General features: G+C 44.4%; 2 protein-coding genes across 3 annotated transcripts in view; one reads left to right on the forward strand and one right to left on the reverse strand.

Annotated features, from left to right (window-relative positions):
- LOC123769148 (acyl-coenzyme A synthetase ACSM3, mitochondrial) overlaps positions 1-25,777 on the reverse strand; it is a 401,722-nt gene that overhangs the window by 297,626 nt on the left and 78,319 nt on the right. The gene's annotated exons all lie outside the window — the stretch shown is intronic.
- The window catches only part of LOC123769138 (putative leucine-rich repeat-containing protein DDB_G0290503), a 273,502-nt gene that overhangs the window by 44,471 nt on the left and 203,254 nt on the right, over positions 1-25,777 (forward strand). The window contains 1 exon segment of the mRNA XM_069316913.1: positions 8,466-8,587. Coding sequence (XP_069173014.1) covers positions 8,466-8,587 — 122 coding nt within the window.

Consider the following 25,777-nt stretch of genomic DNA (forward strand, 5'->3'; position numbering starts at 1 on the left):
ATTAGAACTTACGTATCTCTGATTTTATATCTACATTTGAGTGAGGTGGGAGGGGTGATGTGGCATTAACACAAGACAGAACAAGAGGGGATATTAATAGGGTATTAAAAGTATCAACACAAGACAGAACAGAAACAATGGGTATTGAATAGAAGTGTTTGTAGAAAGCCTATTGGTCCATATTTCTTGATGCTTCTATATTGGAGCGGAGTCTTGAGGTGGGTAGAATATAGTTGTGCAAAACTATAGTTGCACAACTATATTCTACCCACCTCAAGACTCCGCTCCAATATAGAAGCATCAAGAAATATGGACCAATAGGCTTTCTACAAACACTTCTATTCAATACCCATTGTTTCTGTTCTGTCTTGTGTTGATACTTTTAATACCCTATTAATATCCCCTCTTGTTCTGTCTTGTGTTAATGCCACATCACCCCTCCCACCTCACTCAAATGTAGATATAAAATCAGAGATACGTAAGTTCTAATCAGTTGTGTATTTGTGAAGTCTTTGAAAATGTAATAAGTTTTACGAAACGCGCCCGTGTCGCGTCAGACTAGAAATATAAATGAATTTTGGAGAAGTGATTTTTGATTTACCTCCAACAGTGAAGCGTAATGTACGAAAGATTGAGAAAATTCGTGTTAGAATTATTAATCTTACTTTTTCGGTCATATTTAATAATATATAAATACATGCGTATATACATGCGTATATAAATACATACATACATGCGTATATACATGCATATATAAATACATACATACATGCATGCATGCGTACATACATCCATCCATCTATACATACATGCATACATACATACATACATACATACATACATGCATGCATGCATGCGTACATACATACATCCATCCATCTATCAATACATACATACATACATGCATACATACATACATGCATACATACATACATACATACATACATACATACATACATACATACATACATACATGCATGCATACATACATGCATGCATGCATACATACATACATGCATGCATGCGTACATACATACATCTATCCATTCATACATACATACATACATACATACATACATACATACATACAAACATAAATACATACATACATACATACATACATACATACATACACGTCCAGTCAGCATATAGCTATTTCGGGACAAAATCCAATACAGTTTATATTGGTGAGACGCCACTGTGATGAGGAGTTTAAATATCACAGGAACTGTAGGTTAATGTGTGACATAAGTGAGGTTAGATGAGGCATCTACAAGCATCAGCTGGAGGCTGCTGGAGTGTTGTGGAGGCTGGTGGTACTATGCCCAATGTTGGAGGGTGGATTTGACTCTCCCACCCTCCCTCCCCTCCCCCCCCCACATTGACCGCAGTACGTCTAAGGTTACTTTCCACTCTCGCTTACCAAGGGTATAACCCCCGCCCCCCCCAACACACACACATGCATCAGATTCTTAACTTACAATATATATTATTTACCAATTTATGTTACTACACTGACTCTCAATTTCACAATATTGTATAAACTTTGATGAATCGCTCGTCTATGGGTCATCCAATAATGTTAGCAGACTTCTTGATGTTACCACTGCTAGGTTTAGGCTCGGCTACAAGTACCTCTGGAAGTTTGTAACATCTGATGATCTAGATTTGACTAAATGTAAACTCTGTCAGCAGAACTATTCGCATACTTTGAGTCATTATATAATGGAATGTGAAAAATAGCGGAATTTAAAGATAACAACATCAATAGTGTCCATGAAATGTGTAAGTACTTCATTCATAATGATGTGCTGCCCGAAATCTTAGCGAAGTATCCAAAATTTGCTTACTGTAGGTAATGCATGCACATGACTGTAAAGCTGCCGCCCAGTTGGGTGGGTGTGGAGCACATGACTGTAAAGCTGCCGCCCAGTTGGGTGGGTGTGGAGCACATGACTGTAAAGCTGCCGCCCAGTTGGGTGGGTGTGGAGCACATGACTGTAAAGCTGCCGCCCAGTTGGGTGGGTGTCGAGCACATGACTGTAAAGCAGCCGCCCAGTTGGGTGGGTGTGGAGCACATGACTGTAAAGCAGCCGCCCAGTTGGGTGGGTGTGGAGCACATGACTGTAAAGCTGCCGCCCAGTTGGGTGGGTGTGGAGCACATGACTGTAAAGCTGCCGCCCAGTTGGGTGGGTGTGGAGTACATGACTGTAAAGCTGCCGCCCAGTTGGGTGGGTGTGGAGCACATGACTGTAAAGCTGCCGCCCAGTTGGGTGGGTGTGGAGCACATGACTGTAAAGCTGTCGCCCAGTTGGGTGGGTGTGGAACACATGACTGTAAAGCTGCCGCCCAGTTGGGTGGGTGTGGAGCACATGACTGTAAAGCTGCCGCCCAGTTGGGTGGGTGTGGAGCACATGACCGTAAAGCTGCCGCCCAGTTGGGTGGGTGTGGAGCACATGACTGTAAAGCTGCCGCCCAGTTGGGTGGGTGTGGAGCACATGACTGTAAAGCAGCCGCCCAGTTGGGTGGGTGTGGAGCACATGACTGTAAAGCTGCCGCCCAGTTGGGTGGGTGTGGAGCACATGACTGTAAAGCTGCCGCCCAGTTGGGTGGGTGTGAAGTACATGACTGTAAAGCTGCCGCCCAGTTGGGTGGGTGTGGAGCACATGACTGTAAAGCTGCCGCCCAGTTGGGTGGGTGTGGAGCACATGACTGTAGAGCTGTCGCCCAGTTGGGTGGGTGTGGAACACATGACTGTAAAGCTGCCGCCCAGTTGGGTGGGTGTGGAGCACATGACTGTAAAGCTGCCGCCCAGTTGGGTGGGTGTGGAGCACATGACTGTAAAGCTGCCGCCCAGTTGGGTGGGTGTGGAGCACATGACTGTAAAGCTGCCGCCCAGTTGGGTGGGTGTGGAGCACATGACTGTAAAGCTGCCGCCCAGTTGGGTGGGTGTGGAGCACATGACTGTAAAGCTGCCGCCCAGTTGGGTGGGTGTGCAGCAAGACTAGTAACTGTGTGACTCACCGTAAATGTAAAGTGCCTTGTATAGTGACTGTTGTGAGCCTCTTGTTGAATCACTTGTGACACAAAAGATTACTGATGTGTGTATTTGTGGTGGTGATTAAATATGTATGTGTATGTATATATGTATACGCATGAATATGTACATGTATGCATAAGTATGTGTACATTAATAATTTTGTAACTAGCGTCAAAAGATTGTTATTTGCTTAGCTAAACGAACTAGAGGGTTCAGTTCCTGAACCGATTATGTGCCTCTGTAATCCTTTACACCGCCGCCCACGGGATGTGTATTATGGGGTTCATAATAAAGAAAGAAAATGAATGGACCGAACCCCACAAATCATTTAGCTAAGCAAGTTACAATCTTGATGAGCTAGTTACAAAATTCACTATAAGTCGTCACATCATAAATGGGTTCGAGATGGACCACAAGTAGTGCATTACATAATTTATCAGTATTGTGCAGCCTGTGATCCCCGCCTGGCTGGATACTGATACCTAGGTAATTTTTATGTGTCCGGACACCGGCGATAAGGTGATATTATTTATTTAACTTAAGATATATATATTTTTAAATGTTGTCACATTAACGGCTACATCTTCCTTTCTTGTGACATATAGATTTTTAAGATTAATTAAAATATATGGAAACTAATTATACAATTTATTGGCTGGTGTGCAAGGCTTCACACTCTCAGAGCTAGCCATCAAGTAACTATCAAAACGCATATATCTTCGTTTTCACTTCAGTTATATTTATGACAAAGGATTTTAGATGTAGCCTATATTTCTACCTTTCAGATGACATAAATACTTTCGTTAATTACAATATCTAGATCAAACTAACATTGATTTTCAAAAGGTTGTATATTTTCCATCAATGGAGAGCATCAGCCAAGAAGCCTTCTTTAAAATATGAATATCTTTCCTCACCCAATAAGATCTAATCTCTGAATAAAACGCAAAAAACGACTTGATTGTAACCTATCCACCGCTGCCCATTGGATGGGGGAGAGGGGGTTATGTGTAGGATAAACAAATCAATTGTGACACTAGCCCTCCATATATGTCAGTTGCTTAAATTATAAACTGTACTTGTGGTCGGTCTCGAGCCCATTGTTGATTTGATAATGTGCATTGACTTTTGTAACTAGCTTATCAAGATTATAACTTCCTTGGCTATATGAATTGTGGGGCTCAGTCCCTGAGCCCATTATGCGCCTCTGTAACACTCCACTATCGCCCATAGGATGGGTATGGGGTGCATAATAAATGAACTAAAATAAGCTCTGCCTTTTTGATAACATATACAATTATAAGCTTTATTTGTGAATCTCAATTAATTAAGCAATATATCACAGAGCCTGTAGGGTTCGGTGAGATGAGCGAAGAGACATGGGAGATTTCACATAAGTACAGTACATGGTAGTTTAAGTAGCGAACGCATGTCAACGAATAACGAGTATATATAACAACACTATTGTCCTATGAAGTCGATTTAACTTCCAAACATATATTTTTTTAATAAATGTTAAATGTTTTCTGGCTAGCTATGTTAGATTTTATTAAAAATACGTATTCTACTTGTTAACATTATAATTTAAATTTGTGATAATTTGTGCAGAGAAGTGCGACAACTGGATATGCCAACAAACACTTTCCAAACAACGATATATCTTGGATAAGTCGTTCCACAACATTGACGCTTGGACCGTCGACTTCCTTTGATGCTACTTATTTACTTATTTCATAATGAAATTATATTAGTTTGGAGTAAATATATGTTTTCTCATGTTCTGCATTCAGCACCCACATTATAGTAAATATACCATATTACTTCATTACTTAAATAATGCTAGGAGGGTTTGAGTAGCTTTGGGTCTTTAGTGGACAGAATCTCCAATAGATGGGGCGAGAGTCGCTCCCTCTCTCTCGCCCGAGCAAGAGTCGAAACTTAATTTAAAATTGATATATCTTTGTTCTCGAACATGATATATTTCATTTGGTGAAATCATAATAATGTTCATATCTCGGTCTTTCTGGAGGCATATAAGATTTTAGGCTTTATTAGCGTATCTTTGATAATTATACAATATATCGGCAAGTGCGTAGGCGTCTGCACTCCATGCCCGACAAGCTACTGAGCGCTACTATAAAAACATATGTATCTTCACTTGAGCTATAAATATGTCTATTGTAATGTATTGAAAATGAAGCTCTTATTTCTATCTTGCTTAAGACATATAAAACATTTGTGTTTATTAACGAATTTACGTGAAATAAACATTGATCTGAGAGAGAGTTGCTCTGTCGTTCAGTCTGTACGGGGTGGGAGCTCCGTAATTTTTAAAATACATGTATCTTCATTAGAACTTTAAATATGTCTATGGTAAAGTGTTTAAAGTGAAGCTTATATGTCTGCCTTTCTTGAGACATATAAAACATATATGTTTATTAACGAATTCACGTGAAATAAACATTGTTCTGAGAGAGAGTTGCTCGGTCGATCAATCTGTCCGGGGTTAAAGCTCGGCTATTATAAAAGTACACGTATCTTCGCTTTAAATTTAAATATGCCCATGGTAAGGTATTTAGAATGAAGCTTATATTTCTATCTTTCTTGTGACATATAAAACTCTTACGTTTTTAAGGAATCTGTGTGAAATAGGCATGGTTCTGAGATGAATGCTGCGGTTTTCGAGCTCGACGCGCGGCAATGGATGCCTTCAACATCCAGTGGGTGTTATTGGACCCTATACCCATTTTATTTGTGGTTGGAGCCCCATACCCATTCTATGGGTGGTTGGAGCCCCATACCCATCCTGTGGGTTGTAGTGGACGCCATACTCATCCTGTGGGTGGTATTGGACCCCATACCCTTCCTGTGGGTGGATGTGATCCCCATACTCATCCTGTGGGTGGATGTGACCCTCATACCCATCCTGTGGGTGGTATTGGACCCCTTTCCTACCTAACAGGCGGTAGGTGACAATATACCCATCCTAGCTATAGTTGGTATAGTAGACACAATACCGTCCTGTTTGCAGTAGTTTACCCCATAGACATTCAAATGTAACATCGTTTTCTGTTAGCGTTCCTACAAAACATTCTTTAAAGATTTTTAAAGCCAAACTATGGTATATAATATTGATTGGTGAAGCACTGTTATTCTATGTAATAATTTATAGTGCTTATTATAATTTACTAAGAACAACTAATATTTCTCAAAACAAAACTACGAGCCTTCAATAGGATATAGCTGATCTGTAATATTATAAGAGCATGGACAACAGTAGGTAAATTTCACAACCCATGTGGGACCTGAAAACTACAATTTTCCTTATAATTGAACCAATCACGAATATTCTGCTATCTATGTTGACGGACGGGTACTGTGACACGTAAATTGGTACGTGAGGAAGAGTTTGGGCCTTGGTAAAAAAGTAACTGGGAATATATCACATATTTACTAATTCATATTCAACATATTGACTTTAAGCATTAAGTCATATATGTGCTGTCTTGTGTGAGAACGGGTTGAGAGGACACAGGTGGAAACCGAGTGCCCAAATGAGCCACAGAGAAATTAGAAAGAACTTTTTTAATTGTTCACGACTTTTGTTAGGCCAAAGCTAGAATATGCAGCTGTTGTGTGGTGCCCATATCTTAAGAAGCACATCAACAAACTGGAAAAGGTGCAAAGACATGCTACTAAGTGGCTCCTAGAACTGAAGGGCAAGAGCTACGAGGAGAGGTTAGAGGCATTAAATATGCCAAAACTAGAAGACAGAAGAAAAAGAGGTGATATGATCACTACATACAAAATAGTAACAGGAATTGATAAGATTGATAGGGAAGATTTCCTGAGACTTGGAACTTTAAGAACAAGAGGTCATAGATATAAACTAGCTAAACACAGATGCCGAAGAAATATAAGAAAATTCACTTTCGCAAACAGAGTGGTAGATGGTTGGAACAAGTTAGGGGAGAAGGTGGTGGAGGCCAAGACCGTCAGTAGTTTCAAAGCGTTATATGACAGAGTGCTGGGAAGACGGGACACCACGAGCGTAGCTCTCATCCTGTAACTACACTTAGGTAATTACCTGTTGATTGACGGTTGAGAGGCGGGACCAAAGAGCCAGAGCTCAACCCCCGCAAGCACAACTAGGTGAGTACACACCAGCCAGCCACTCACTCCCTCAACACCTCACTCGCCCACATTCTCCTCCCACAATACCGTTTTTGCCTTTAATCACTATATACAGACGCTATATATAAGTATTTACATTCGTGTTCACCATAACGAACCACTAAGTTGGTATATACGGTGAGTGCAGTCAATAAAAGGTGGCCACACACAGTCGGAAGACAATGCCACAACCCTCCCTCCCACAGCATTACTCCTCCCTCCATGGAGCACAGCGTTAAATATCACCACACTCCTGCTGTTATCAGAATCCTGGTCAGTTTTATCACAGTCAGGGGTCTTCTGTAATAATATCATTGCTACATAATAGCATGAACAGGTATATTATGGCATTTTTAGGCGATGCTGTGGTCACAAGCTGAACAGCAGTGCTGTGAGCTCATGCTGCATGCGTCAGGCTTGGTAGCTCACTCAATACTGAGGCCCGTAACACCCGGGAATTTGGCCCACGATTTTTTTTTTAAATGGCGTCTGTTTACAAGAGCCCTGATGACGGTGTGGTGAACCCCGTGTATCCGCGGGCTGTTTAAATCTTGCGTAGTACTCCAAAGCATCATATGATGCGATGCGCAATTTACTGCAAGTCGGTCAAAGCATCATATGATGTCTTGCGCAACTAAAGGGTTAAGGCGCTCTGGGGAGCTGACGGGACTTCCCCCAGAAAACCAGCATTGAATGTAATGAAATGTCTATTTCTGGGCGAGACCTGGAGACCCCGGCAACCCTTCCTCCCTCTGGTCGGCGGTTTTTGTGGTTTTGACATCCAGCCTCAGAACTGGGGGGTGGATAGCCGGCATGAGGGGAGTTCTGGAGCTCTCCCTTCCCCCTCTTAGGGAGGGGGGGGAGTTGCACAGACTGTGGTGCGTTGGCAGTTGTGACATCATGCTCGTTTTTAGTTTGGGGAGTTCTGTCCAACAGTTCGGCTTTCAGTAGCAATTTTTAACTAGACAGGGTTAGTTTTGGAGTGCCTACCTTTCTGGGTGCCTGTCCTGGTTGATGGCAGACATAGAATGCTTCCAACCATGCAGGGGTTTCTGAGAACTCATTAGACTGTGACATCAGTCAAGTGAATGAAGTTTGCCTGAGAACTCCATTTGTTTGACTGATGCCACGATCTAACGCATTCGTATCTGCCCAGATGGCTCCAAGGAGCCTCCGGATCTCACTTGGAAAATTAATTTTCATTACATTTAACGCTGTTTTTTTATATTCAACACAATTATACAATTTTCAGAGGCCAAGCTACAGGCACGATGTCAAACTCCTATTGGCCCTGCAAGTGCATGTAGTCCACCTAATCGATACAGCAATTCTCCCAAAATGATGCCAGTATCACCTCTAAGGGATCTTGTTCAGGTATGTTTAAAATATGTAAACTTGATTTATCTATGATGGCCCGATTCCTATGCGACAATGGAAAGACCATCCCTTGGTGGATTGCCATTCACAGGATCCTCTCAAAATGCCTTTTAAACGATGTGGAAAATCACCTGCACCAAATTTGCTGTATTACACAGCCTAGCCACAAACGCCTATCTACTTCTCTAGAAACATTTCCATTTAGTTAAAATATTGTATTTAATGAGGGGTGGAGGTTATCTCGAGTTGATTTCGGGGCTTTAGTGTCTCCACAGCCTGGTCCTTGACCAGACCTCCACCCCCAGAAAGCAGCCCGTGACAGCTGACTAACTCCCAGGTACCTATTTACTGCTAGGTAACAGGGGCATAGGGTGAAAGAAACTCTGCCCATCGTTTCTCGCCGGCGCCCGGGATCTAACCCGGGACCACAGGATCGCGTGTTCAGTGTGCTGACCACTCTGCCGACCGGCTCCACACTAATGTGGAGTGTGACGCTTCTGCCATTGATGCTATTGATGTAGTATGAACTATATTTTGAATGGGCAAGTGATTTTTTTTTAGTGCTGATGTCTGGACTGGATCTGTTCTGTTATATATATATATATATATATATATATATATATATATATATATATATATATATATATATATATATATATATATATATATATATTATATATATATATATATATATATATATATATATATATATATATATATATATTATATATATATATATATATATATATATATATATATATATATATATATATATAATATATAATATATATATATTAGTATATTTTGGTAGCAGTCTTTCCTGTAGACATATATTATTAAATATGACCGAAAAAGTAAGATTAATAATTCTAACACGAATTAGCTATTCTAACAATGAATTAATAATTCTAACACAAGAGGAGTGTTGTTAACGCATATGTCGACCGTGGTCTCAGCCACAGCTCAGAATGGAAGCAAGTCGACGAAGAACTCTGTAGGGTAAGGCAGGTCCTAGTCAATAACGGCTTCTCCAATGGGTTCGTCGAAGACATCATAAGAAGGAAAGTGAAAAGCCATGCAACCTCTGAAGAGACAACTAACACAACACCTATACCCCCTATTAGACTATTTTACAGGAACTTCTTTTCCACAGCTCATAAAATGGAGGAAAGGGTCCTGAAAGATGTTGTTAATAGAAACGTTATCCCTACAGACAAAAATCAGAGGATACAACTGACGATTTACTATAAAACCAGAAAAACGGCCAGCCTACTCATGAGAAACTCTCCAGACACAAAACAGAACGCTTTAAAAGAGACTAACGTCGTCTATGCCTTCAAATGCCCTCTTGGGGACTGTAAGCTCCAAAAAACCCAGTATATAGGCAAGACAACAACATCTCTTTCTAGGCGTTTAACGATGCATAAGCAACAGGGCTCCATTAAGGAACATATAATCTCTTCCCACAACCAAACCATCGCCAGAGAAATCCTAGTAAACAACACAGAAATCATCGATAGATACAGCGATAGCAGGCGGCTTGACGTTTGCGAGGCACTACACATCAAGAAGTCAACACCAGCAATCAACAGCCAATTATTGCACAACTATATTCTACCCACCTCAAGACTCCGCTCCAATATAGAAGCATCAAGAAATATGGACCAATAGGCTTTCTACAAACACTTCTATTCAATATCCATTGTTTCGTGTTCTGTCTTGTGTTGATGAAATTAATACCCTATTAATACCACATCTTGTTCTGTCTTGTGTTAATGCCACATCACCCCTTCCACCTCACTCAAATGTAGATATAAAATCGGAGATGCTAAGTTCTATTCAGTTGTGTATTTGTGAACTAAAGTCTTTGAAAATGTAATAAGTTTTACGAAACGCGCTCGTGTCGCGTCAGACTAGAAATAAAAATGAATTTTGGAGAATTGATTTTTGATTTACCTCCAACAGTGAAGCGAAATGTACGAAAGATTGAGAAAATTCGTGTTAGAATTATTAATCTTACTTTTTCGGTCATATTTAATAATAATAATAATATATATATATATATATATATATGTATGTATAAAGCAAAAAAAAAAAAAAAAAAAAAAAAAAAAAAAAAAAAAAAAAAAAAAAAAGGAAGGGGGTGGTAGGAGAAAAGCACACAAACTGTATTGGAGGGGACCTAAACATTCCCTCCAATGCGTTATGTGTGGTTTCCTCCTAGGCTATGGGTCCCCCTTCTTCCAGCCAGAGGTGGTACTCCCTTCCCTATAAATAAATAAATATATATATATATATATATATATATATATATATATATATATATATATATATATATATATATATATATATATATATATATATATATATATATACACATACACATACGTACGTACGTACATACATACATACATACATACATACATACATACATACACACAACCCATCCTCCGAATTGACAGTACATTTTAATAATAAGTGTAATAAGTGCATTTCCTGACTGTTATACATATTACATAATTGCACTTATGGCGCTGTTACATTTACCCATCCGCCCTCCCCCAATTTAAATCTCGTTTTCTGTTAGGACACTTAAAATTTTAAGATGAAATTTTTAAGCTCGGTTGCTATAAACAGGTTTTAAATATTAGGATTTTCTTTTTCATTTTTATTAAACAATATAGATTTTATACAAAATTTGAAAATATCCTGAGTTTCTTTACAATTTATTGAAATATTTTAGTTTTGTTTTATTTGTTTTATAAAACTGTAATATCAATATAGCTATAGGTTAAGTAGTAGTTGTAATTATTAAGATGAAATAAAATTCTTATCTTCACAAACTAAGATGCTTATGTTAGGTCGTGGTTTTCTATTCAGCTTTTGAGGTAAACTCAAATATTGACAATATATTTGACAGTACGATTTAATACTTTGTGTAAATAAGTACAATTCTTAACTGTTATACATAGTACATAATTGCACTTATGGGGCTCTGTACATTTACCTCCCCATTTTTGGAGGACAGGCTGGTATATGTTGTACCTAGTAGCCAGAACACAGTACTTGGCCTACTATGCAAGGCCCAATTTGCCTAATAAGCCAAGTTTTCCTGAATTTGCATTTTTCAAATTTTTTTTCTTATGAAATGATAAAGCTTTCCATTTCATTGTGTATGAGTTAATTTTGTTAATTTTGAGTTAAAACTAACTTAGATTTATAACCGAACTTAACCAACCCTACCTAACCTCTTAACCTAACCTAACCTAAACTAACATTGTAGGGTTGGATTGGTTCGGTCATATATCTATGTTAGTTTTAACTCAAATTTAAAAAAAAAAATGGCTTGCAAATAATGAAATGATTAACTTTATCATTTCATAAGAAAAAAAATTAAAAATATTTTAATTCTGGAAGAGTAGACCAAGAACTGCGTTCTGGCTATTAGGCACGACATACATATACTGTCTCCACTCGATCATCCGGACTATATGGGAAGGACCCCCAGCCGGATTATCACATTTTTCGGATGATGGTATTTTCTGGGGGAAGCCCCGTCGGCTCCCCGGAGCTTTACCAGGCTGATATGCTAATGTCAGACTTTGGCATCGGTCATGTGTATAGAGTTCTAGAGCCTACCGGGGACCACGGCCAGAACATGGCCCCATCAGAGAGGCAAGGGGAGCAATGGCCTATAGAAACCCCCGTGTGGTTGGAAGCATTCTATGTCTGCCATCGACCGAGTCAAGCATCCAGAAAAGTAAGCATTCCAAAACAAACCCCTATTCTGGTGAAAATTGCTACCTAAAGCCGAACTAGTGGATAGAACTCCTCAACAGAAAACCAGCAAACTAGTATGACGTCATACATCACCGCCCCGCTGTCTGTGCAGCTCCCCCCTCCCCGGGAGGGGGAAGGGGGAGCCCCAGACCTCCCACGCCGGCTATCTACCCATCAGTTCTTCGGTTGATGCTATAGGCACCGGTTATGTGCTCCGGCTCCAGTGGTTGTTTCAGCACTGTACCTAGAGTGTGGTGTCTGTTTTCTAGGTGGTGCGTGAGCCGGGAGTGATTCTCCAGTACTCGGGCTGCATGCGCCTAGGGTTCCCTTCCCTAGGTGCCCTGTAAGTACTATCCTTGGGGCTTGGGGCCACCTTCCACAAGTTCCTTGGGTCCTGACCCTGCTAGGCCGTTTACTGCTTGGTTTTCGGCCGCTGTGTGTGTGCTCGGGTGTTCTGTCTCCCTTGTTCGCCTTAGAGTAAGGGGCAGTTTTTGCACTGGTGGGGCGCAGGGTACTGTGCAGCTTGTCTTTACCAATCATGGCGGCCGGCTCTGTTCCGCTTGGGTACGCTGTCCTCTTGCGGGGTTTTCTTTTTCATTTTGTTTCTCTACCTGGTGGGGGGTCGGCCTTCGTTCTTGCCCCTCGTGTCCCTTGTGTTCTGAGTATTTTCTGGTGGTACCCCCTGCTAGGTCCCCGTGAATGTACATGTCCCGGGGATTCAGCTCTTAGAAAGTGGTTTGGTAGCTTTGGGTGCCGGTTTTGAAATTGAAATTGAAATTGAAATAAGTTTATTGAGGTAAAATACACACAAAGGGATGAGGTAGCTCAAGCTATTCTCACCCCGTTCAGTACAACGTGTTAATATATACATATACACACATCACAAATAAACATATTACCAAACATTCTGAGAGGTAAACATATACATTTCCTCCTTCACAAGTAGTATGGTATCAGACGTACACACAAATACTTTTATGACCTAGGTATACTGTATAGACAATTTGCAAGACACCTGCAGATAATTCAACAAAATATTACAATCTTGGTGCAAAATTCTTATATCTCTCAAGAATATCATCAACCTTTCCGTTGTGACACATCCAGGCTATTTGTTCAGGAACAGTCCTTATCTCAGTGTTTCTATATACACTAATCAACGGACAATCAAGAACATAATGGGCAAGGGTGTGAGACCTTAACATACCACATAGTTTACACTTCGTGTCATTACCATGAACATCTATCCCATATTCCCAGTAATATTTGTACCCAAGCCTGAGCCGCATGTACACAGAGTCACTCCAAGCATTTCTCCTTTTACCATAAGTGAAATGGGTGTTTTGACTCACATACATGTAGTGTTGCATGGTTTGACTACTCTCATACATTATCTCTCTCCTCTCCACTCCCGCCTGTGCCTGAATATTTCTGATTTTGCTTCTTATTTGTCTCATTGTGAATTCACATTCGATGTCAACTTGTGGTTTTGATGTGGCACGTTTGGCCAAGTCATCCGCCACCTCGTTAAGCACTATTCCAACATGAGATGGAATCCACATGAATTTCACACTATAACCTTTCAGCTGTATCTCAGTTATTCTTCTCTTACAGTCCTCCACTATAGACATGAAGACTGGGTTTCTACTGTTTAAGGACTCCAGTGCTCCTCGGCTATCGACAAATACAAAAACATTTTTGTCGTCATGACGTACTTCCTCCAAACACGCCAGAATGGCCTGCAGTTCAGCTTGTGTGGATGATATATAATTACTAAGCCGGAGTTCAATTATCCTGTCCACAGTCCCAAACTCCGTATAATCCCTTATTAGGACACCACACCCTGCCCTGCCATCCTCCGCCACCGACCCGTCGCAATATACATGTAAACTGTTGCCTCTTGGTAACCGAGATATCATGCTTCCATACAAACACCGTAATTGTCCCGGTTCATGATGAATCTTTTTCACCTTGAGGGGTACAATTTCGACGTCTATTTTCTGTACTTTCCAGGGAGCAGACATATTACACTTTCGAGAGGGTTTACAGCAGTCAAGTACGTCGTATTCCCTGAGGTCATGAGCTAATCCTCTCGTATAGCGAGTCTCCCTCAGTTTCCTGGAAGTGTGTACGTCACTCAAGCAGGTCTGAACGCTCTCAAACAGCTTATCCCCTCCTTTTCTCCGCATGAAACGAATAGATACTCTAGTGTTAATGTCACGGACTCTATCACACACACTCTGTAAATTTAATTCCATTCTCATTATTTCAATCATTGCATTTCTTTGACATCCAAGAATAATCCTCATAGCCTCGTTCTGTATCAGCTCTATTTTTTGAATTCTGCCTTGGCCTGTGTAAGACAATACGGGTGCTGCGTAGTCTATCAGGGATCGAACAGTGCTTATGTATAACATCCGCAAGATAGGTACCCCAACACCTTTACCAGAAAAAGCCAGTGCTTTTAGAGGATGCAGACGGGCTTTACATAAGGTGCTGATATGATTTATTTCAGCATTTTTACTCTCACATGTGTATCCAACATACATGCCCAGATACTTGTACTTCTGTACACGGCTCAGTTCCACACCATTTAGAGTAAGTGTTATATTTCTTCGTTTCCTATACTCGTATTTGGTTTTATCTGCATTTATAACTAAGCCTAACTTGTGACAGGTTGTACCAAGTATGTTAAGAGCATCTTGAATTTTGTTCCCAGAAGTGCCTTGTATAAGAATGTCATCAGCATATATGATCGTCGTGACCCCTGGAGGATACATCTCTGATGCTAATCTGTTCATTAATACATTGAATAAGGTGGGACTTAATACTCCCCCTTGTGGGGTACCTAACTGAAACCTCCGTTCCTCAGACATGTATCCCTGGTAATACACCTGACCTTTTCTGCCTTGCAGGTAATCCCTTATCCAGTGTAGCAATCTCCCTGTTATTCCCAGATTGGCTAATTCGTATAAGATTACTTCCCCATTGGCTTTATCAAACGCTCCTTGTAGATCAACAAAAACTCTACAATTGTCATCTACATTAGACAAACACTTTAAGAGACAATCCGCAGTACTTTTGCCTTTGATAAAACCAAAGAGATTATTGGACATGTTATCACCTACAAGGTAGAGTAGCCTATTTAACAAAATCCTTTCCATCATTTTACAAAAGCAGGATATTAAGGAGACAGGTCTGTAGCCTCCGTTTGACTTAGGGATAGGAATGATGACAGCCTCTTTCCATTTTCTTGGTAACTTTCCCTCTCTATAACTCATATTAAACAAATCAAGTAAGGGATTAGGTTTCATACCGGCTAAATAATTAAGTATGTCATACGTTACTCCATCTTTTCCCGGAGCAGTGGAGCTGCCACTTTTTATAGCATCCAGTAGCTCATCGTGGGTTATCTCAGTGCATGCTATAGATCTTGTATTTAAGGCACATAAAGTTACTCCATTTCTAATATTTTCCCATGACTCAATGGTGACTCTCGTGTCTGCAGGTAAGGACTCCATACCAGCAGCACTTGCCCATTTATCTACTAACTCATTAGCAACTTTCCCTGGATCTGAGTGAGCAATGAATTTAGTCTTACAACCCCTGACTTTATTTACTGCTCTCCATATGTCTTTAAGGTTCTTAGTATTACCAATGGCCTGAGCAAAGTCTTGCCAGTATCTGTCCCGCGCCTCCTTCCTCACCTGACTGCATTCCCTAGCCACTTCCAACATTGTATTTTTCTCTTCATCCCTCCTTCCATTTTTTAACCATGCTTTATGCGCACCCCGTAGCATTCTCTCCCATCCCTTGACTTGCTGATCATTGGAATATTTAAATTTCTTAGGTCCGTGCGTCTTGCTTCCCCTGCCCCCGTTATTTTCCCTCTGTACTAATTTCTCTATGTTCACGACCATGTCCTCGTAAAAACTATCAACGCAGAGCGGCGTGTAATGTTGATACCAATCTCCCATATTTTGAATAAAATAATTTTTCATATCTTTCTTAATATTTAGCCTTTTCCTTTGAAAGTGGACTTGTTTTTTCCCCAGTGGTAATTCAACGTTCAAGGCAAAGTGGTCACTAAGTAGTTCCCGAACAACCCGAGCCTCCCCCATAATCCCCTGAGAGTTTAAAACGCAGGCATAGTCAAGCCGTCCTCCCTTGATGTGAGTTGGTTCATTGTTTCCCAATAGACAGGTATCTGGATGATCTTGTAGAAACTGTAACCACTTGACCCCATTAGCATTAATACTACCCACTGTCCCAAGGCTTGTGTGCCGAGCATTAAGGTCCCCAATGACCAGTGAAGGATTAGTATAAATGCAGTCAGGTAAATAGTTAGCGTCGAAGCAGTTCCTGGATACATACAAATTAACTACAATAAATTCCCCTTCCCTTAATGATAATTTAACACAAACACTCTCTATACCTTGCGTTTTTGATGGCGGTTCTACTAACTCTGCTGGTATGGAGTTCTTAACATAAATCGACGTGCCTCTGATGTTATTTGCAGCGAAGAGGTGAAACCCTTTATAGCCATTTAATTTCAATAATCCTTCATTCCTATCCCCTGTCTCCTGGAGAGCTACAACATCAATATCATTTCCCATCACATAACAATGAACATCTGTAACCCTGTTTCTCAAACCATTAACATTCCATGACAACACTTTCAGTCTAGGGTGATCCATTATTAATCAATTCATTGCTTAAGTCATCCCCAATAAGTTCACTAAATGATAGCCATACCTTGTATAACATCTCCCACCTCCTCCCAAGTTCACCAGTAAAAGCGACATTGCGATTCTCAAGAGATTTTTTCAGCCCTGAGATGTCCATTATTGGCCCAAATGATTCCTTCATTTTATGTGTAATTATAGGGTTCTTCCTTTCACTACGACTACCATCATTCACACACACTTCACTTTCCTTCATTTCATCACTCAATATTTCATCTTTGTCCTCAACCACTATATCCTGATTATCCTTCACCGTTTTGTGATTTTCCTTGACCTCCTGAACGTTTAATTTAGCCTCGATGGACTCGATTCTCTGCCCCAGATTTTGGAGGAACTCACCAACTTTTTTAAGTTCAGCCCACACTTCCTTGACCATATTATTATGACCCTCTCTCTGAGCCACAGTAGCCACTTCACTCACCGTTACACTGTCACTGCCGGAGTCCTGAGTGGTGGCGTGGCTGCTTGTTGCTGGAGCCTGCCTAAGTAAAGGTGACTCCTTTACCCACGCATTCGTCCGGTTCACTGGCACTGTTTGGGGCAGACTGTTTTGCTGTGCTCCCGGTGTCTGGGTAAGAGCTCTTGCTTGCTCTGTAACATTCACCGGCCGGAGAACAGCCATACTCGGCCTCTTGCTACACACAGCCGAGCTCGCATTGTGAACACCTCCACAGTTGCAGCATCTGGGAACTATTTTCTCACCCAGATTCAGTCTGTTTCTACACACAGTAGAGAGGTGAGACTTTCCGCAGAAACGACATCGTGGATCATTTTGACATCTCCAGGATTTATGCCCCCATCTGCAGCATTTCAGGCATATTATGGGCTCTTCCACATACTTTGCTACATGCCTGTAGCCAGCCCCGGTGATGAACACTTTTTCGGGTACGTCACCTCTCACTAGAGCCACCACCTGACTCCTAGCTTCACCTTTAATAAGGTGACGCTTGGCCCACACAAATCGTTGGTCGTCGAGTATAAACTCGGGGTCCAGAATCTGAGGGTATTTATAGATAATTACCTTCGTCAGCTTCTCGTTCCCCTCCGGTATTTCCATAAGAATTCCATCGTATCCTTGCTGGGTAAGATACTCCACTGCCTCCATAGAACCTACCGTTAAGTAAGGTCTGTTTACACCTTCCTTCAGCAGGGGCTCGAACTTGCGGTGTTCTCTTCCGAGTTTGACGGTCCACAGCAGCTTCTGATGATAGGCCAGCGTGCATGAGGCAGGGAAGAGAAGCCTCCATCTCCGCTGATCCTCACCTTCCTGACATCGTTCCGTCCGTTTGTCTGCATCAGTCTCGGCGTCGTTCTTCATTCGTTTATCGTTTCCGTTAAGTGTATTACTGTCCACACTACGCCTTGCCTCCTGTCTTCTTCGTTTCTTCTTATTCCTTGTCAGAACTTCTTGAAACACGCCCTCCTCGTCTGACTGGCTGCTTTCAGAGTCCATGTTAATAACGCCGTGAGAAGTAGCCATGTCTTCTGGTGACTGAGTCTCCATCTCAGTACCCAGCATGGGGGGAGGGGGGGGGGAAGGTGCGGAGCAGGTATCTTGACCCGACCGCGTCCCAGGTAAGACTCTGGGTGCCGGTTAGCAGTACCCTGCCTGGGATTACCTGAGTGCGAGTCCTCTTATAGTAAACGCTCGGGACCCTGGGAATTCTCTGGGGGCGCGTGGGTCCGATGGATGTGACCCCAGAGTCCCCCCTCGCTTCCAGCGAGTTTGAGGGTTGCTCTCACCCTTTGTCTCTGGGTGACTCTGTTTTGCCTCCGTCTGCTGCCTGTGGGGTCAGTGACACCTTCGAACCGGTGTCCTGCGAGTTTGGTTGCTCGTTGTGGCTCGGTTACCCGGTTGTGCTGACTAAGCGGGTGCGGGCAGCAGGGGCGTTGCACTTTGAGCCTTGGTGGTGGCAACGTTCTCGTGGTTTACTCCCCGGGAGCCCCGGGGCTGCCCCGTTTTGGTTCGTGTTGGGACTTGGGGGTGTTGGTTGCTTCGGTTCCATGCACGCCCCCTTGTCTTTTCCCTGGATCCCCCTTCCTGCCTGCATCCGGTTCCTTACCGTCTGTTGGTTCGGGGCGGGGTTTTGATGGTGTTGAGACTTGGGCAGTCTCGGGGAATTCCCCTTCCGGGGTAGTGACGGGGGCATTTGAGCCTGTTCCTCCAGCCATGTTGTAAGAGTCTGCCAGTGGGCTCCCTTCCTTAGTGTTCTCACGGCTGCCCCGGTTTTCTGGTACGGCCGGGGCTTTGGGGGAACGGCTCGGCCCCGGGGCCTGTCGTGTAGGTTCCCGGGGCTGGGGAGGGGCTGACTTGGGGGGGCCTTGGCCCCGTTGGACCCTGTGGGGTTTTCTTTATCCCCTTCTAGGCAGGGCTTGTGGTTACGCGGAGTGGGGCTCTTTCCTCCCCACTCGCCGTACGTGCTGTTGGGCATCGGCCCCTTCCCGGGCTCGGTTCCTTGGCCTTCGGTTGTCGGTTGGTGCCGTCCTGTGGGTGGATGTTTCCTCCCGCCGTTTTTGGGACGGTGTTTTCGTCATGTTTCCCCGTTCTTGGGGTTCTACGTGACTTCTGGTCTTGGGTGCGCCTGCGCCTTTGTGTGCCTTCGGGTCTAGTGTTGTCTTCTGTGTTCTCGAGGGTTCGGGAAGGTTTTCGCTGCTTCCCACATTATTGGAACGTCTGTCGGCTCCATTGTCCTTGTCGTCGTTTTGGGTTACTTGTGGGCCGGTTGGGCTACTTGTAGCCTTGTTGGGCTGCTTGTGGCCTGTTTGGGTTCCTGTCTGGGCTCTGTCTTCGCTTCGTTGGCCGGTTTTATTGTTCCTACTTCCTCTTTTGGCTACTTTTCTAGTGCAGTAGTCCTGGTTGGCGCCTTCCCGCAGAGAGGGTTGTGCGGTTCGGCCAGCGTGTCATGTGCATGCGCCATGGTTTGTTTTGGTCTGGGCGGTGTTTCAGTGCTGGTGTTTTGCGCCCTTTTTTTGCTAAAGTGCTTCGCCTCTTGCTCTTCTCCCTGGCTGCGGTATGTGCCCCTTCGCTCTGGGGGTGTCCTGGTTCCCAGTTGTGGGGAGGACACAGAGGTTTTCCCTGTGTCATGGGTGTGGGCCGCCTCCTTCGCCTCTACCCTTCGGGTCCGGCTCTGGCGTCTTCACCTGGCGGTGCTCCCAGGTTCTTCTGGGCACGGTTGAGTTGTGTCAAGTTCGTGCCACCGTTCGCCAGGTGAGTTTCTGCGGTCTGGCGTCTTTTGGCCGGGCGCTGGATGCAGTGTTGTTTATATACCTGTCTATTTAGGTATATTTTTGTACGACTGAGACCGTTCGCACACCAGTGACTGTCCCTCTTTCAACCCTTCCTGTCCCCCTCATGTGCATGTCCAACCCATGCTAGAGTCATTCAGGGGACCCACCTTTTTTCATGTTGTGAGGTGTGGGGGTTGTGGGGTTGGTTCTGTACTCACCTGGTAAGGCTCCTGGCTGTGCTTGTAGGGTTTGAGCTCTGGCTCTTGAGTCCCGCCTATCTGGTAGAACTTGCGGGATAGTACCAGTGGAGTGCAGTGGTGCTATAGGCACAATTGGGGAACACAGTATAACCATCAGAGGTCTGCGGTTGTTACACGACCTACTTGCGAGCATAAGCCTTATTGCTAGTATGTCCGTGGACTTCCGGGGCGCACTAGCCTGTTTTCGAATAGAAGTTCCGGCCCATCCTAGTTGTGGGGGTATGTGGGCCTGCGGGCCGCTCCTAGCAGCTGCCTGGTGGGCCACCCTCTGGCCGGTCTAGCCTGGCCTCGGGCCGGGCTTGGGGTGTAAATGAGCTCCCAGTACCCCATCCAGCAGGTATCGAGTGGGGTTTCTCCGCCGTCGGTCGCCTGGTGTGCAGGCTTCTGGGCCTGCTGGGTTTTGTCGTGTGTCTTTTGGCCCTGCTTGGGGTCTGCCTGCTCCGTTCTCTGCCTTTGCAGAACCGAGTTGCTATTTACATATTGCATGTTGCGGTGGTGCCTGTTGCTGCTGCTGCACGTGTTCATTGGTACCGTGTTTTGCGGTGGCGTGTCCTTGTTCCTGTGTTCGGTTGTGGTGTGGCACTTTGCTACTGTTTTGTGCCTGGGGTTTGCATATGGGGGTTTGCTTGTTGTTTTTCGTGGTCTTCAGGTACCTGGTTTGGCCCTCTCATGTGCGTTGGGGTTTTCTGTCCCTGCCTGATTGTCCACCCCTGGTTGTTTTCCTGGGGTTTTTGTGCTTCTGCTCTTTCATCCTGCCTCCTCTGCAGCAGGGGTGTTCTGCGTGTGTTCCTTGGCTTCTTGGGAGTTTTTCAGCCTGTGTCCTGTGGTGTGCTTCTTTCTCTCGGTCTACTGCAGTTGCTCGTACGCCTTGGTTCGGGTACTGTTCTGGCGGCAACCCTTCCGCCTTCTTTGGTTTCAGAGCTTGCCCTGCCGGTTGTTTTTTTGGGGGTCTTGCGATGTCTCGCGTCGGACCCGTCGTTTCTGAACTCCTGGCGGGCTTGCTTGCTTTGGGGAGTTTTTCTGTTCGGCATACGTTCCATCTCCTTGTGCCGCCTGGGTTTCGGTGGTCGCGCCCGAGATCTTGCTGCGGCTCCGCCTTTTCCTGGGCTCGGAGGGGCCTTGTCGGGGCTGCTTACGTTCTGCCTCGCGGTTTTGCCTCTGGTTGGTGGTCGGGTGGCTTCGTAGTAGGTGTCCCACCTTGCGTGCTTCTCTTGGCGGCAGTATGGGGTATTTTGGCGGTCCTTCCTTTTCTTGTCCCTTCTTAGGTGGTTAGTCTTGTTAGCGTTGGCTTGGTTTTCTGGTGGGGGTTGGGGGCCGTCGTCTTGCCACATACTGTCGCCTCTTTTCGTGCGGCGCTGGCGGAGCCGCTTCGGCTTGCCACATACTGTTGCCTCTTTTCGTGCGGCGCTGGCGGAGCCGCTTCGGCTTGCTTTTGGTCTTGGTGTTGCTTCTGCACCGTTAGTAAGATGTCTCGTGCGTCGTTTCACCTCCGGCCTGTTCGGGCGCCGCTTGCACCATCCTGGTCTCTGGTCAGCGTACTCTGTCTTCTCCTCGGTTGGTAGTGCCCCTTCGGTTCCGGTGTGTTTTTTCGTCGGCTCTTTTTCCTTTTGGCATTTACCTCTGGGGGTCAGGTCGCTGAGTTTTCTTGCTCCTTCGGTTTTAGCGTTTTGGTTGTTCGGTGGCAGCAGTCTCCATCTTTTCTGGAGCGGGGTGGGGCTGCTGCGCTCTGGAGGGGTCCATGGTTTGTTGGTGCTTCGTTGGTCGGGCCGGGGGTGTGTCGTGTTTTGTGTTCAGTGGTGGCCCTCTGCTGTTGTTTGTGTGCCACGGCGTCTGTGTCCGGAGCGCGTTTTGCGTTGATCCGGTTCTGTTTTTCCCGGTTCGTGGGTGATGGTGTTCCAGGTTGTCAGCCGTGTTCTTGCGGCTAAGCTGCCTGTGTTCTTCCCTCATGCCCGTAGCGTTCATGGCTTCGCTGCTCTCGCTGCTGTCTGGGCGACGTGTCCTTGCGGTCTTTCGGGCATGGATTTTTGGTGTTCGTACGGGGGCCTTGCTGCTCGTTGTTTTCGTGTTGTTCCCGGGACTTTTCGAGGCTGTGGCGCCTTGGGTTGGCGTTTGCTGCTGGTTGTCTCACTTCCGTTGGGGGTGCGTGGTGTCCGCCTCCTGGTTCCGTCCCTTTGACCTTCCTCTGTGGGTAGTTAGCTCCGGGGAGCCGACGGGGCTTCCCCCAGAAAACCAGCATTGAATGTAATGAAACGCCATTTTCTGGGTGAGACCCGGAGGCTCCCTGGCAACCCTCCCTCCCTCCGGTCGGCGGTTTTTCGCGTGTTTTGACATCCAGCCTCAGAACTGATGGGTGGATATCCGGCGTGGGAGGTATGGGGCTCCCCCTTCCCCCTCCCGGGGAAGGGGGAGCTGCTCAAACAGCGGCGCGGTGACGTATGACGTCATACTAGTTTGCTGCTTTTCTGTTGAGGAGTTCTATCAACTAGTTCGGCTTTAGGTAGCAATTTTCATCAGAATAGGGGTTTGTTTTGGAATGCTTACCTTTCTGGATGCTTGACCCGGTCGATGGCAGACATAGAATGCTTCCAACCACACGGGGGTTTCTATAGGCCATTGCTCCCCTTGCCCCTCTGAGGGGGCCAGGTTCTGGCCGTGGTCCCCAGTAGGCCCTAGAACTCCATACACATGACTGATGCCAAAGTCTGACATTAGCATATCAGCCTGGTAAAGCTCCGGGGAGCCTCCGGGTCTCACCCAGAAAACGGCGTTTCATTACATTCAACGCTGGTTTTTTCACCACCTACGAGTCCAAAAGTGACCATATCCAACTATTTTTATACTACAAACAACATAATTTGAATTGCCTTGCCACATATAATTATTAAATATTCAACTAGAAACCTCAACTTACCTTGTTGGTGTTCGTCGTCTTGATTGATGCCACTCATCTTGAAATTAAGAATTCTTAACAATTTACGTAACCTATACTAACACAACACTAAAATGAACACTTAAAATTACTGTACAGTTCATTAGGCAAAGTTAGTTTTGACTGCCAGCTGCTGAAGCCTCACTGGTTGAAAGCATTTGGGTTGCCTGTGAGGCCTCGCTTGAAGGCGCTTGCATGCGCCTCACTTGTTAAAGGCGCTTGCTTGCGTCTCGCTTGTTGAAGGCATTTGGCTGCCTGTGACGCCTCACTGGTTGAACAACACGTAACTTGTCTTCAATTGCTAGGACAACCTTCTTCCTCTTAAAACCTCCAGAACAACTGATGCTGCTACCAGACATAGTGTTGGCCAAAAATGTTTAAAGTTAATATGAAAATAAAAAAGTTATTTAAAAAAAATATTTCACTAATGGCGCAGCACTGTGGTATAACACGAGGGATGGGAGCACATGGGTTGATCAGTGTTGGACGGGTCCACTTGGGGCAGCTATAGCACGTTATGTAGGCCGCCAGGAGGAAAAAAACTCAATATTTTTTAAGGAAACTTCAGCCTGTGCGCATTGCTTTTAGAAAACTTATTTATTACATAATTACTAGTACTTATTTCATTTGTTTTTGGCTATGATTAATTGTTCTAAAATTAATGGTAATTCCTGTACCCAGGTGTTCTCTCCCGACGCTCCCTTCCCACCCCACCCCCTCCTCCACCATGCGTCTAGAGCCACAGGCAGACGGAATTAGTACGGCTGAATTTTTATCCGGCCAAACCAGCTTTTATCCGGTTCCTGTGGCTATTTTGTGATATTGTGATAACTTTATCCGGTCACGATTTTGGCCGTATAAGGGCGTTTTCCGGATGTTCGAATCCAGGATAATCACGGGATTACAGTGTGTGTGTATGTATGTATGTATATAGATACACACTGTGTATAGAACCAGTGAAGAGCAGAGGTGCCATAGGCACAATCAGAGAACACTGTATAAACATCAGGGGTCCGCGGTTGTTCAACGTCCTCCCAGCAAGCATAAGAAATATTGCCGGAACAACCGTGGACATCTTCAAGAGGAAACTAGATTTATTCCTCCAAGGAGTGCCGGACCAATCGGGCTGTGGGGGGTATGTGGGCCTGCGGGCCGCTCCAAGCAACAGCCTGGTGGACCAAACTCTCACAAGTCAAGCCTGGCCTCGGGCCGGGCTTGGAGTAGAAGAACTCCCAGAACCCCATCAACCAGGTATCAACCAGGTATATGTCATACCTAGTAGCCAGAATGCAATTCTAGGCCTACTATGCAAGGCCCGATTTGCCTAATAAGCCAAGTTTTCCTGGAATAATGTATTTTTCTAATTTTTTTCTTATGAAATAATAAAGCTATCCATTTCATTATGTACGGGTTAAATTTTGTTAAATTTCAGTTAAAACTAACGTTGATATATGACCGAACCTAACCAAACCTAACCTAAACTAACAAAACTAAATCAATAATTTGTTCTTAATATAATATAATACTAATAATGTTTAAAATCAATAGGAAACAATTTATTGAAAATAAAGACAATCATTCGGCTTGTTAGGCAAATCGGGCCTTGCATAGTAGGCCAGATGCAGAGGAGCACTCTGCATCTGGCGTACAGGACGCCTTAACCACTCGTTCAACACGAGGTTTCAGTTGCATATATGCCTGGAGACCGTTCAGGCTTGTTCGCGCGTGCGTGTGTGTGTGTGTATATATGTATATGTGTATATATATATACATGCATGCATGCCAGCACACATTTGCATTAGGAAAAATTGCACCTGACGTACGAAGGGAGTCCTTGCTAGTGCTGGGTGCCAGAGTAGGCTGGCACTCAGTAGGCTGGTCCTGTAGGCCTACTGTGAAACCATACCAAAAACTTTTGAATTTTAGTTTTCTTCGTTGTGCGCTGCTTCATTATAATGTCTTGCATGCCCTTTAGGTGTTGATAATAATCTGCCAGCTCTTCACCATCCCCCACCACAGACACCGTCCCCCACCACCGACACCATCCCCCACCACCGACACCATCCCCCACCACCGACACCATCCCCCACCACCGACACCATCCCCCACCACCGACACCGTCCCCCACCACCGACACCATCCCCCACCACCGACACCATCCCCCACCACCGATACCATCCCCCCCACCACCGACACCACCATTTGTTATGAATTCTTCATTTTGACTTCATAATATATTAATTAA

Source organism: Procambarus clarkii, chromosome 86 (genome assembly GCF_040958095.1).
Source record: "Procambarus clarkii isolate CNS0578487 chromosome 86, FALCON_Pclarkii_2.0, whole genome shotgun sequence".
NCBI classification, from domain to species: Eukaryota; Metazoa; Arthropoda; class Malacostraca; order Decapoda; family Cambaridae; genus Procambarus; species Procambarus clarkii.